This window comes from Bufo bufo, chromosome 2 (genome assembly GCF_905171765.1).
Source record: "Bufo bufo chromosome 2, aBufBuf1.1, whole genome shotgun sequence".
Classification (NCBI taxonomy): Eukaryota; Metazoa; Chordata; class Amphibia; order Anura; family Bufonidae; genus Bufo; species Bufo bufo.
Window position 1 is genome coordinate 446462408 of NC_053390.1, and position 12463 is coordinate 446474870.

General features: G+C 47.1%; 1 protein-coding gene across 2 annotated transcripts in view; it reads right to left on the reverse strand.

Annotated features, from left to right (window-relative positions):
* The window catches only part of PRSS57 (serine protease 57), a 28496-nt gene extending 17073 nt beyond the window's left edge, over nt 1-11423 (reverse strand). Inside the window, exon 1 of one of the 2 annotated variants that reach the window (XM_040420403.1) lies at nt 11300-11423. In XM_040420403.1, coding sequence (XP_040276337.1) covers nt 11300-11348 — 49 coding nt within the window. In that variant the 5' untranslated portion in view covers nt 11349-11423. Of the gene's footprint in view, nt 1-9588; nt 9688-11299 lie in introns of those variants that run through there. The other variant, XM_040420404.1, reaches the window with a different exon arrangement.
* Nucleotides 11424-12463: the final 1040 nt, after the last annotated feature.

The following is a 12463-nucleotide window of genomic DNA, read 5'->3' on the forward strand; positions in this document are numbered from 1 at the left end:
CAGGACGGATCCGACAGGCTGTTCACCATGTCGGATCCGTCCTGCGGCTATTTCACCGTGCCGCCGGACCGCCGCTCCGTCCCCATTGACTATAATGGGGGCGGAGCTCCGGCGCAGCACGGCAGTGCATGGCAGTGCACGGCGAAAGGGCGCCGGACTAAAATTACTGCATGTCAGGCTTTTTAGTCCGGCGGCTTTCGCCGTGCTGCGCCGGAGCTCCGCCCCCGTCCCCATTATAGTCAATGGGGACGGAGCGGCGGTCCGGCGGCACGGCGAAATAGCCGCAGGACGGATCCGACATGGTGAACAGCATGTCGGATCCGTCCTGCCGCAAGTGTGAAAGTACCCTAAAGCAGCCTTGCGCCTAAACTGAAATCTATGCCACACTTCCTTGGGAAATTGGCGAAGGCAGCCTAGATCCACCACTTCTGCCTAAATTCAGGTGCAATGTGGTTTAAAAAGTTACAAACTTTTGCAACTTTTTAACGGCAGAAAACTGGCATGTGGGGAATGATAAATTATCCCCTATAAATCTTGCACTTTTGTCTTCAGATGTAACTACTTTCTACACCACACCTCTATTGTAGAAAAGAGATGGCCTTGGGGTTCGCCCGGCGGTCGTTTTACGGCTAACTTTGTACGTTCGCGATTCGAACATGCGAACATATGGCGATGTCCGCTGGCACCATATTCTTTTGCATTGCCAGACCATACCAATACGCAACCATTCTTGGCATCGGCGGAGAAAGAGGAGGTAGCAACGTCCGCCACCCAGCGGCCTGACAGCAGTACACAGATCAGCCCAAGGAGGGTGGTCCCCGCTGTTGCTGCCTACTCCGAGATTTCTAATGTCAGTGGGGTTGAAGGAGAGGATGATGACGTGTCGATGGACGTCACGTGGGTGCCCACAAGAGAGGAAGAGGAGGGGAGTTCAGAGGGAGAAACGGAGAAGCAGATAGGGAGGAGAAGGAGGAGAAGCAGGCAGAACTCGCAGTGCACAGGAGGCAAAAAGCAGACTGCAAATGTATCAGAAGCGAGCCATCCACCATGCACAGTCACATCTTGCATTCCCAGGACTCCGGCACATGGCGCCGCTGTGTGGGCTTTTTTTAATGTGTCAGCTGCTGACAATATTATTGCCATCTGCAACCTGTGCTGTCGATGCATAGTCACGGTAAGCCCAACACTCACCTAGGGACAACCGCCTTAAGAAGGCACCTGGCCTCCCATCACCGAGTCCAGTGGGAGCAATGCCATCAGAACCCACAAAGCCACACTCCTGGAGCTTCACGTCCTGCCTCTTCTCCTCTCTCCTTCTATTTGTCCTCCACTCCACCTTCCACCGCGTGTCACGAGGGTATCTAGAGCCACGTCTGACTCCGTTATACCCGGGGTCAGGAGGTCGCAGCGGGTGGCTGCGCGCTCTATATCTAAAGATCACGTTGTTTCTTAGTGATTGTTTTCTGTGTTTGCCTTGCTATCCTTTTTGTCTCAATCAGGGATCCGTAGCTTCTCCTCCTCAGCTGTTTCTTGTCTGCCACTCCCAACCTCCTTATATTCTCCCCTCACACTTCTCTAATTGCCAGTTATAGAGCTTCCTGCCTGGACATCTATACTGACCCACTGGAGTTGTGAATCCTGGTTGTCGTTCCAGAGTGCTACCCTCCGGATCCCTGTTGGGCTTCTTGTTGTCTCCTGTTGTCGCCCACCTGGGATTATATGTTGAGTTTGTATTGTCTGTCCTTCCCTTGGTGTTTTCCTTTAGAGCTAGTGGTGCGGACTAGTGTTCCCACCACCCTGTTCACTATCTAGGGCTCAGCTTAGGGAAAGCCAGGGCTTTAGGCACGTGATCGACGTACGGGTGAGGAACCCGTCTAGGGACGTCAGGGCAGCCAGGTGCCAGCCACTAGGTGAGTCAGGGGTCACCACCTTCCCTCTCACTTGGTCAGGGCCTTCCTTGTTCCCTCCCTCTGTGTCACGTATGTGATAGTCACGCCGACCGTGATACCGTGCCGTCGTCACGTTCATCTGGCACAAGGCAGGCTTCCGTGGCCCAAATGTTCGAGCGTAAAAAGTTCATGACGCTGGATAACCCTCTTGCCCAACGGCTGACCGCTGGCTTGTCGGAACTGCTAGCCCGCCAACTACTGCCATATAAACTGGTGGAGTTGGAGGCCTTTAGAAAATGTGTGGCCATTGGCACACCGCAATGGAAAGTCCCTGGAATATTTCTCCCAGAAGGGCATCCCAGATCTATCTGGCCACGTTCAGCGGCAAGTGAATATATCTCTGGCACACATTGTCGGTGCCAAGATACATCTGACCACAGACACGTGGTCTAGCAAACACGGGCAGGGAAGGTACATAACTTTTACTGCCCACTGGGTGAACCTTCTGACGGCCTTCAAGCATGTAACCCGTGGCACCCGTGTGGATTTGGTGTTACCACCACGTATTGCATGCAGGCCTGCCTCTTCTTCTCCTCCTCCTACTCCATTCTCCGTCTCCTCCTCGGCTGACTCCTCCTTTTCCACTGCTACTGCCTCTTCCGCTGCACCCCCCAAGCTCCCCAGAACCTATTTGACGTGCCAGGTGAGACGTTGCCATGCTGTGCTGAGCCTGTTGTGCCTGGAAGCCAAGAGCGCCACCGGTCCAGCACTGCTTTCAGCTCTGCGGTCATAGGCGATCAGTGGCTAACCCCGCTCAATTTGACAGTTGGTAAAGGGGTGTGTGACAACGATGCCAATCTGCTGAGTGCGCTGAAACAGGGCAAAATGACACACATGCGGTGCATGGCACACGTCCTGAACTTAGTCTTGCAGCGACCCCGGGGTCCAGGACATCTTGCGGCAGGCCAGGAAAATCTCTGGCCATTTTAGAAGATCTTACACGGCCATGGCTCGCCTTGCTGATGTTCAGCGGCGACACCACCTACCCGTCAGACGTCTGATTTGTGACAGCCTGACAGACTGGAACTCCACCTTGCATATGCTTAATAGGCTGCTCCAGCAGCAACGTGCCGTTAACGACTACCTGTACGAACTCTGCAGCAGGACAGGTTCTGGTGAGCTTGGTTTCTTTTCACCGCGCCAGTGGCTGCTCATGTGCGACGCATGCAAACTTCTACGGCCATTTGATGAGATCACCAAACTGGTCAGTTGCAGCCAGGGCACCATCAGTGACATAGTACCTTACGCCTTATTTCTGGAGTGTGCATTGCGTCGTGTCATTGATCAAGCCATCGAGGAGCAGGAGCTGGAAGATGAGGAAGTCGCAATGCTGAATGAATTCCCAGGGGGGCTACAGAGACAAGTCAGCAGTAGTCTGAAGAGGAGTCAGAGGAGGATGGTGGCTGGGGGAGGAGGAGGAGGAGGAAGAGCAGGCTTTAAATTTTTCGGGGATCCCTGGTGTTGTCCGTGGCTGGGGGGAGGAGACCGAGGACGACAATGAGCAGGAGCCAGGGCGCTCCACCACTTACAATTTAGTGCAAATGGGGGCCTTCATGCTCCAGTGTTTGAAGAGGGACTCCCGTATAAAAAGCATAAAGGGCAATGACCAGTACTGGGTGGCAACGTACTTAGACCCCCGGTACAAACACAAAATAGCGGACATGTTACCAGCATCACAGAGGGCTGTCAGAATGCAGCATTTCCAGGCCTTGCTGCGAGAGATGCTGCATTCTACTGTTGCGGGTGCTGGCAGAGGAATTTCCACCCACAGCGAAACAGGTGCGGGTACCAATCCTACCACGCCTGCAAAAAGAGGGCAGTTTGAAGATGTGTTGGTCACTTCAGATATGAGATCATTCTTGCAGCCAACCCGACAGCCGCCCTCCGGATCCAGCCTCAGGGAACGCCTAGACTGACAGGTGTCCAACTACATCGGGTTAACGGCCGATGTGGACACTCTGAGAAGCGAGGAACCCCTGGACTACTTGGTGTGCAGGCTTGACCTGTGGCCAGAGCTGGCACAATTTGCCATGGAACTCTTGGCTTGCCCCTCGTCAAGTGTCCTGTCCAAAAGGACGTTCAGTGCAGCAGGGGAGATCGTGACCGATAAGCGCACTCGCCTAGCTCACGACAGTGTGGACTACCTCACATTTCTAAAAATGAATGAGGCATGGATCTTGGAGGAATTCAACACCTGTGACGACTAGGTGTAATCGAATTTCCTCATGCTAGCCCACACATATCCGCCACCACCCAGAACAAAGAATGGTCCTTGTCTTATGTATATACAGCGGCATAAAAGGCCTTTTCTGTCAGGTGAATCATTAATTTTTGGGGCCTGTACTCCACTGGCCTACAGTAAAATTGTTATTCAGTGACCGCCTAATGTACCTTCAGCCACATAATCACTTGTTCTTTTCTGTCAGGTGAATGCCTAATTTTAGGGGCCTGTACTGGCCTACAGTAAAATTGTTATCCAGTGACCACCTAATGTACCTCCAGCCACATAATCACTTGTTCTTTTCTGTAAGGTGAATGCCTAATTTTTGAGGCCTGTACTCCACTGGCCTACAGTAAAATTGTTATTCAGTGACTGCCTAATATACCTCCAGCCACATAATCACTTGTTCTTTTCTGTCAGATGAATGCCTAATTTTTGGGGCCTGTACTCCCGTGGCCAAAAATAAAAAATTTCTAGGCTCCAGCAGGGCACATTTTTGAAAGTTTTCCTTTAAGACGCATAAAAATGGCCCCTGATTAAAATACAGATGTTTTGTGGGAATTTTTGCCATTGACCCCCTCTGGTATGTCACTGTCCATGTTGTGGGATGATTTGTGCACTTCTTGTAAGTATTTGTTGGGCTGCAATAATGACCTGAAGGTTTTTCAGGTTTGCCTGCCATTAAAGTCAATGGGGTCCGCCGCGAATGCGCGGTTCGCGAATATTTGATTGCCGATGTTCGGCCATCACTACTGGTTATTGAGACAACTTTTGTGTCTTTTTAAAAAGTTGCTACTCGAATAAGTGGAGCGAAAATTCAAAATGATAAAAAACCTTTTGTTCAAACTGCCCAAAAAGTTGCAAAAGCCCTTTTCTGCACCTTGCAAGGCCTCATGCACACGACCGTTTTTTTTTAAGGTCCGCAAAAATGGGGTCCGTAGGTCCGTGATCCGTGACCGTTTTTTCGTCCGTGGGTCTTCCTTGATTTTTGGAGGATCCACGGACATGAAAAATGAAAAAAAAATCTAAGTCAAGTTTGCCATTGAAATGATAGGAAAAAACGGACACGGATCACGGACACGGATCACGGACGCGGATGACAATCTTGTGTGCATCTGTGATTTTTCACGGACCCATTGACTTGAATGGGTCCGCGAACCGTTGACCGTGAAAAAAATAGGACAGGTCATATTTTTTTCACGGCCAGGAAACACGGCTCACGGATGCGGCTGCCAAACGGTGCATTGTCCGATTTTTCCATGGACCTATTGAAAATCAATGGGTCCGCAAAAAAAAAATGGAAAACGGAACCACGGACGCGGATGCACACAACGGTCGTGTGCATGAGGCCTTAATGCTAGAATTCTGGAGTGCTGCACTTGATAAAGTCCGGGCAAAGTATTTTGGAAAATTGCATTGCATACATTACACAATGAAGAGACCATTATTTGCTGAAACCAGAATATTTCCTTATATCTTACAAAGTCATGCCATATATACATTACATGTGTAGCGGTCAGAGGAGGGAGAGACCGCAAAGCAGGATTCAAGTACAGTACAGCGGACAAGGAGACTGAAGCAAAAACCGGCTTTATTAAGGAGCAAAATGAAACTGCTGGAAAACCTGAGTAACAATACAGTACCACCGCACCACAGGCGCAATGGGTCAAAGACAGGAATGGTATTAACAGGTGAACATAAATCAACAACAATGGCAATTGAGTTTTGCATATACATAGAATGAGCTAAAGAGTAAGCAGTCAGCTTGCAGACTACTCTCACTACCAATTCCCTATCTAGCCCTGCTACCCAGGGGACGCTTCTACAGCGCACTGACAAAGTCCCTGACTCTATAACCTATCACAGGAAAGCACCGGTGCCACTCACAGTTCTGCAGATTCTCCTGGGTACAATAAGATGCAGTCTGGATCCAGGTCCGGTCGCTTGCTTGGCTGTCTGTAACGGTCGCGTACACACACACACAGGGGGGAGGGAAGTGACCACTGCGCTCCACCCTTACCCCTGGCCCTGCCTACTTGCCTCGCGAGTCCTAATGACAGGGGACAACTGGACGGCAATCCCTAACTTGGAATAAGTGCAGGGATGACAGACAGACAAACAACAGGACGTGAACGGACCGAGTCAATACCAGGAAAGCTACAAAGTACAAATGGAGCAAGCAGAGAATTGTCAGGAGAAGCCGGGGTCATAAATACCAGGAGAGCAGCAAAGTACACAAGGAGCAGGCAGAGGATCGTCAGGAATTCAGCAGGAGGTAAGTACGCCAGGAAAGACCAAATCACAGGTGAAACCTAAATTAACAGGCAACCTGTGGCCAGCAGGCTGCCTGTATTTATAGTGGGGAGTGAGGATCATGTGACGTGGCCAGCGTCACATGACCGACAGACCAACCAGTCGAGCACCGAGTGATCAGCTCGGCGCTCAAGGCAGACTTAGGAGCAGGGAGCCACCCAGCTAGTAAAGCCGCCCTGGGAATGAGGTCAAACACAGATCCTCATTCCCAAAGCTAAGCAACAGTTCTGCGGGCAATGGGGGACCGAGTGCGCCTTCGGAACCCTGTTACACTGTCGTTCTCTCTCTGTTATCTCAGCAAGGCCCCCAGCAACTTCTTCAGCTCTGGCAGGAAGGACCCAGCTTGTACTGGTCTTTGACACACGGTCCCACTCCTCTGTAACACACTGTGCAGTCTTTTTCTCTGGGTCACAGCTGCAGCACTTCAGTTCAGAGTCTATCTTGGCCTGTCTCCAGCACAGCCAGCTTCTCAGGACTCCATCAGTCAGGCTCCATGTCCCATCACTAGCCTTTACTTGGCTTCTAACATGGCAGCCATCCTCTCACAGCTCTCAGGGCACTCCCAACTCTAGCCAGGACTCAAACCCCGGGAACTTCTGGCTCCTCCTACCTCTTGTGTAGCTCAGAAAAAGTTCAGCTTCCTCTTTCTCAGAGCCACAGTGGCCTCTAGTGGCTGAAATAAGTCATTACAGTCTATGTAGCACCGTATTGTAGATATCCTTGCAAAGAACAGTTATTCTAGGGGCTGACCCTTACACATGATACAATCACTCCGTGGATGTTCAGTTTTTGGAGCCCCACAGATCATGATAAAATCATGGCAGTGCTCCCAGCCAGGGCCGGACTGGGAACTTAAAGTGGCCCTGGAAAAAACATAAAATGGCCCTATTTTTTTTATATGGCACAAATTGTCACAAGATAGGGCAACACACAAGAAGGACAAGTAATACCATATTTCAGTACATTGTATCCCAGCAGAGCCAAATACCACAGTGCATCACAAAGTACTGTCCACGCAGCACAAAACAGCTCCCCAAAAAATGACCCTCTGTAGTAGCTAGCGGCAGTTCAGTCCTCCTACTCCAGTTGCCTTAGGATGGCAATACTGTTGAATCCAGGAGTCAGAAGGGGCGGACTGGGAACAAAAAGTGGCCCTGGAAAAAAATAAAACGTGGCCCCGTTTTGTAATCGGATCCAAATTAATGGAAGGCAGGACCAGCAATACCATATTGTGGCACATTATACCACCACAACAGAGCCAAATTCATCACAAAATACTGCCAGCAGCACAAAATACATCCCCAAAAACTTCCACTGGCCAGCCATGAGGAGGGCCCAGGTGGCCCCCTTGGAAATTTCCCTGTAAGGTCTATGACCAATCCGCCCCTGAGAACGGGAGTGGCAGTTTATTACTTAGGTATAGAAGGGTTAGTGGCTGCACCTATAGGAAACAGTGGTGTGGTGCTCTCCCCACGCGACTCACCCCTGTGTCGCAGAAAATGGATAAATAAAGTATCCGGGTTAGATGTGTGTGATTTGTAGAAATGTTGAGGGGTTGGTAGTATGATTGTATTATAGGTGTGGGTTGTGCTCTTGAAGTAGTATATAATGATCACATCATAGTTGTTGCTATTAAAAAATTATAATTTATTGGTATTTATAAAATTATTGTTGATAAAGACTATAAATATATAAATAAGTAAAGCTGAGAAAAAAAAAGAAAAAAATAGAAAAAAATATATATAAAAAGGAGAAAATAATCTTAGGTCCACTTGGTATGAAGTGAAAAATGAGAATGTATTTAGGACAAAGTTCGCATAGTCAATGTTCCTAGAGTCTTCGATTTAACACTGTTGTCCAGTAGGGGGAGCTGTTGCAGCTAAAGATAATTACAGCTGAAAGTGATTGTAGCCGGGAACGATGGATGTGCCGGGTTAGCTGGGAGAAAAATGTGAGTACATATGCAGCAGAATCGACATATGAGTTGCCCCTATATTCGTAACTTTGTGGCGATACAGGTTAGGTATGTCGGTAAAATAAAATGTGTTTGCAAACATTAATATATGGCTAAAAAAGGAGGAGCGCAGACAGGTGCTTGATGCAGATGTACCCTATTAGAGTTATGTTACCCGTTCTGCTGCTGTGTTATTCGCCGGCCTTGCTCTACCTGCCCGTGACGTGGACACTGAGGAAGAAGCATTGCGCTTCGAAACGCGTCTGGTATCCTGCAGCATCGCCTCCCGTCAGATCGCAAAAATAGAACTTGGAGATACAAACAGACACTTTCCGTATCAACCCGAGGACTCACATTAATCGGAGGACTCTCATCGAACCCGCGCTTTTTTTCAAACTCCAAGACGCCGCTCCCGCCCACGTGGGACGCCACGTCACGGGCAGGTAGAGCAAGGCCGGCGAATAACACAGCAGCAGAACGGGTAACGTAACTCTAATAGGGTACATCTGCATCAAGCACCTGTCTGCGCTCCTCCTTTTTTAGCCATATATTAATGTTTGCAAACACATTTTATTTTATTCTATTTTACCGACATACCTAACCTGTATCGCCACAAAGTTACGAATATAGGGGCAACTCATATGTCGATTCTGCTGCATATGTACTCCCAGCTAACCCGGCACATCCATCGTTCCCGGCTACAATCACTTTCAGCTGTAATTATCTTTAGCTACAACAGCTCCCCCTACTGGACAACAATGTTAAATCGAAGACTCTAGGAACATTGACTATGCAAACTTTGTCCTAAATACATTCTCTTTTTTCACATCATACCAAGTGGACCTAAGATTATTTTCTCCTTATTATTTTCTCCTTTTTATATATATATTTCTTTCTATTTTTTTTCTTTTTTTTCATCTTAACTTATTTATATATTTATAGTCTTTATCAACAATAATTGTATAAATATCAATAATTTTTTTTTTTTTAATAGCAACAACTATGATGTGATCATTATATACTACTTCAAGAGCACAACCCAAACCCTATAATACAATCATACTACCAACCCCTCAACATTTCTACAAACCACACACATCTAACCCGGATACTGAGTGCCCCCCACATCTATAGCTCAGTTTATTACTTACCATGGCTGGTGGCTGTAAGGAAGGCTCAGGCAGCCCCCAGGCCATGGGCCCACTGGGGAGTTTCCTTGCAGGGTCTTTTGCTAGTCCACTCCTGCTCCCAGCCACACAACTGTTTAGGGAACTTTAGCCAGCAAAATTCACTTGAATGGGCCCATGCTGCAGTTCCTAGCACGACAGTGAGGGATGCATCGCTGAACCAGCACTGTGGCCTTTTCATGCAAAGGATCAGTTGGACCGCCATTGATCATAAAGTGATACCATGCCGCGATCACATAACTTTTTAAGACTAAAATAACTTTTTAACTCCTTAACTTTCAAATCCCGTCAATTAGCTCCTCAGATGCCACGATCAACACTGATCGCCTCATCTGTGGAGTTAGGCTGAGGGATGCGGAATATGGCGATGCAAAGTAAACAAAGTATTTAAACAAAATAAAAACTATACAAGTTTGGTATCATTGCAATTATATTGAGCCGCAAAATAAGGGTGTCATGTCATTTTTAACACAGAGTGAACGCCGTGATGTCAAAATCCCCAAAGCTTTGGCAGAAATGTGCTTTTTTTTTCAATTCTACCCCTCGAAGATTTTTTTTTCTATTTTCCAATACAAGATATGGTAAATTAAATGGCGGCATTAAAAAATGCATCTTGTCCTGCAACGGCCATGGCCATATGAACGGAAATATAAAAAAGTTATGGCTATTGGAATGTGGGGAGGAAAAAATCTAAAATGTAAAAATTAATATAGGTCTGGTCTTTAAGGGGTTAAAGTAATATCATTTAGCTGAGCCACCATGGGCGGACTGGGAGCTTATAGTGACCCTGGAGAGAAAAAGTGGCCTCTATGTTGTAGCCGGGTCCAAACTGACAGAAGACAGGTCAACACAAGTAGGGAAGGCCAATACAAGTAGGCAGTATCAACAACACCGCAGTGCAGCACAAAATGCCGTTCCCAGCAGATCCAAATACCACAATGCAGAAAAAAATATCTCCTTCCATTCTGTGGTGGCCAACACCAACTGCCACGTTCCGTCCCCCTCCTCCAGGTGTTCTAAATTAATATATGGAGCAGGGGGATTAGAAGGTGAAATGCGGGTCACAGTACTAAGCCATACCTACCTTCAACACCCCACCATTAGCTTCCCATGAGGCCAAAGAATAAAGTGTTATTCCAAGCCGCTGAGGTGTAGGTCTCAGGCCTCTCCCATCCTGTAGCCAGAGACACCTGCATCCCTGCTCCATTTTTACACTGCCTCATATAGTGGCCTATGGCCCATGAGGGTGAACAGCGGGGCAGAGAGCCATGGGCTCCAGTGCCATGCTGCAAGTCCTTGAATTTAGGAAGGCATCTGCAGACACCAGACTGTGTTAATTAACACCGAGTGTCAGATCGTTATGTACTTAGCCAGTGGCTGTGAGGAGAGCTCAAGCAGCCCCCCCGGCATTGGCCCACCAGGAAATTTTTCTGTAGGGTCTATGGCCTGTCCACCCCTGTAAGCCACTAATGCTGCCATAGTCTATTCCTGCCATGATGTGACTCTCTAGTGATTAAAAACCCAAAAACATTTGTAACACAAATCAATATCAATATAGTATACCAATAAGGACTACAAGGAAAGGATTAACATTTTATACACTTACATGTTAATAGTGTAATGTTCTAAACACTTTTCATTGAAATGAAGGTTTATAGAACAGCAAAAATATTACCTGAGATGGGGAGCATGCACAAGGTTGTCAGCAAAATAAAATGTTTCATGGCTTGTAGATACCTGAATGGATATGAATGGTGAGAGAGAACGTTTTAAAGACTGTTAGCATATGGTCGTTAAGGAATTTCACCAGACCCTGTGTTGTAAGGATGGTGGGTTTCTTGCATGCTTGGAAATTTAAAGTAGGGGTTTGTAGAGAGAGGAAGTATTATATAACAGTATCCTGTAAAAGCTATTCAGAAATACACATGTAATGTTTCCTAAACAAATTAAGATTATATATTAGATAGACAATAGATTAGATAGCTGGTAGATTAGATAGATAGATAGATAGATAGATAGATAGATAGATAGATAGATAGATAGATAGATAGATAGATATAGGTATGATTATGGTAGGTATACACCTGCACTGCCGCTAATATGTGTGTCTTATTTCCCTGATATCTATCAGGGAAATCGCCGCTAGGTCTCCAAAATAGAGTCTTCTGCCCAGACTCACAGAAGTATATGCATACAGGTTATCAAAGGTTATCAAAGGTTAATTGGATCCCTACCTTGATAAAGACACTTCTTATAAAATTGCTGCTCGTGTATGGATGATGAAAAATACTTTCTCTTATGTGGTCAAAATTAGTATATTATAGGTCCTCACCTCTGTCTAATACTCCGAAGATCGTTGATGGTTTAGTGCAGGTGACCTTGTTATTCCTTCCCGAGTGTTGGTGGTAAAGAACTTGGTCTTCTCGCTTCCCCTCTCCTGTGTGCGCCGCTGGCGCGCGTGTGGGGAAGCAGACAGGAGTTAATCCAAGAACGTTCTTCTGTGACTTCACACTTGCAGATAAGGATGCCTCCAAGGGTAAAAAAGGAATAAAAAGATCACCTGCACTACACCATCAACGATCTTCAGAGTATTAGACAGTGGTGAGGACCTATAATATACTAATTCTGACCACATAAGAGAAAGTGTTTTTCATCATCCATACACGAGCGGCAGATATAGATATGAAATAGATAGATAGATAGATAGATAGATAGCAAAAATGGTATAAAGTATGAACGGCACCGCAGGTCCAAAAAACAAATCGGTGCCAGCGGATGTTGAAGCGATACAATCTCCAAAAATGCTGAAAAAAGAATATTCCACGGCACTCCAGAAAAG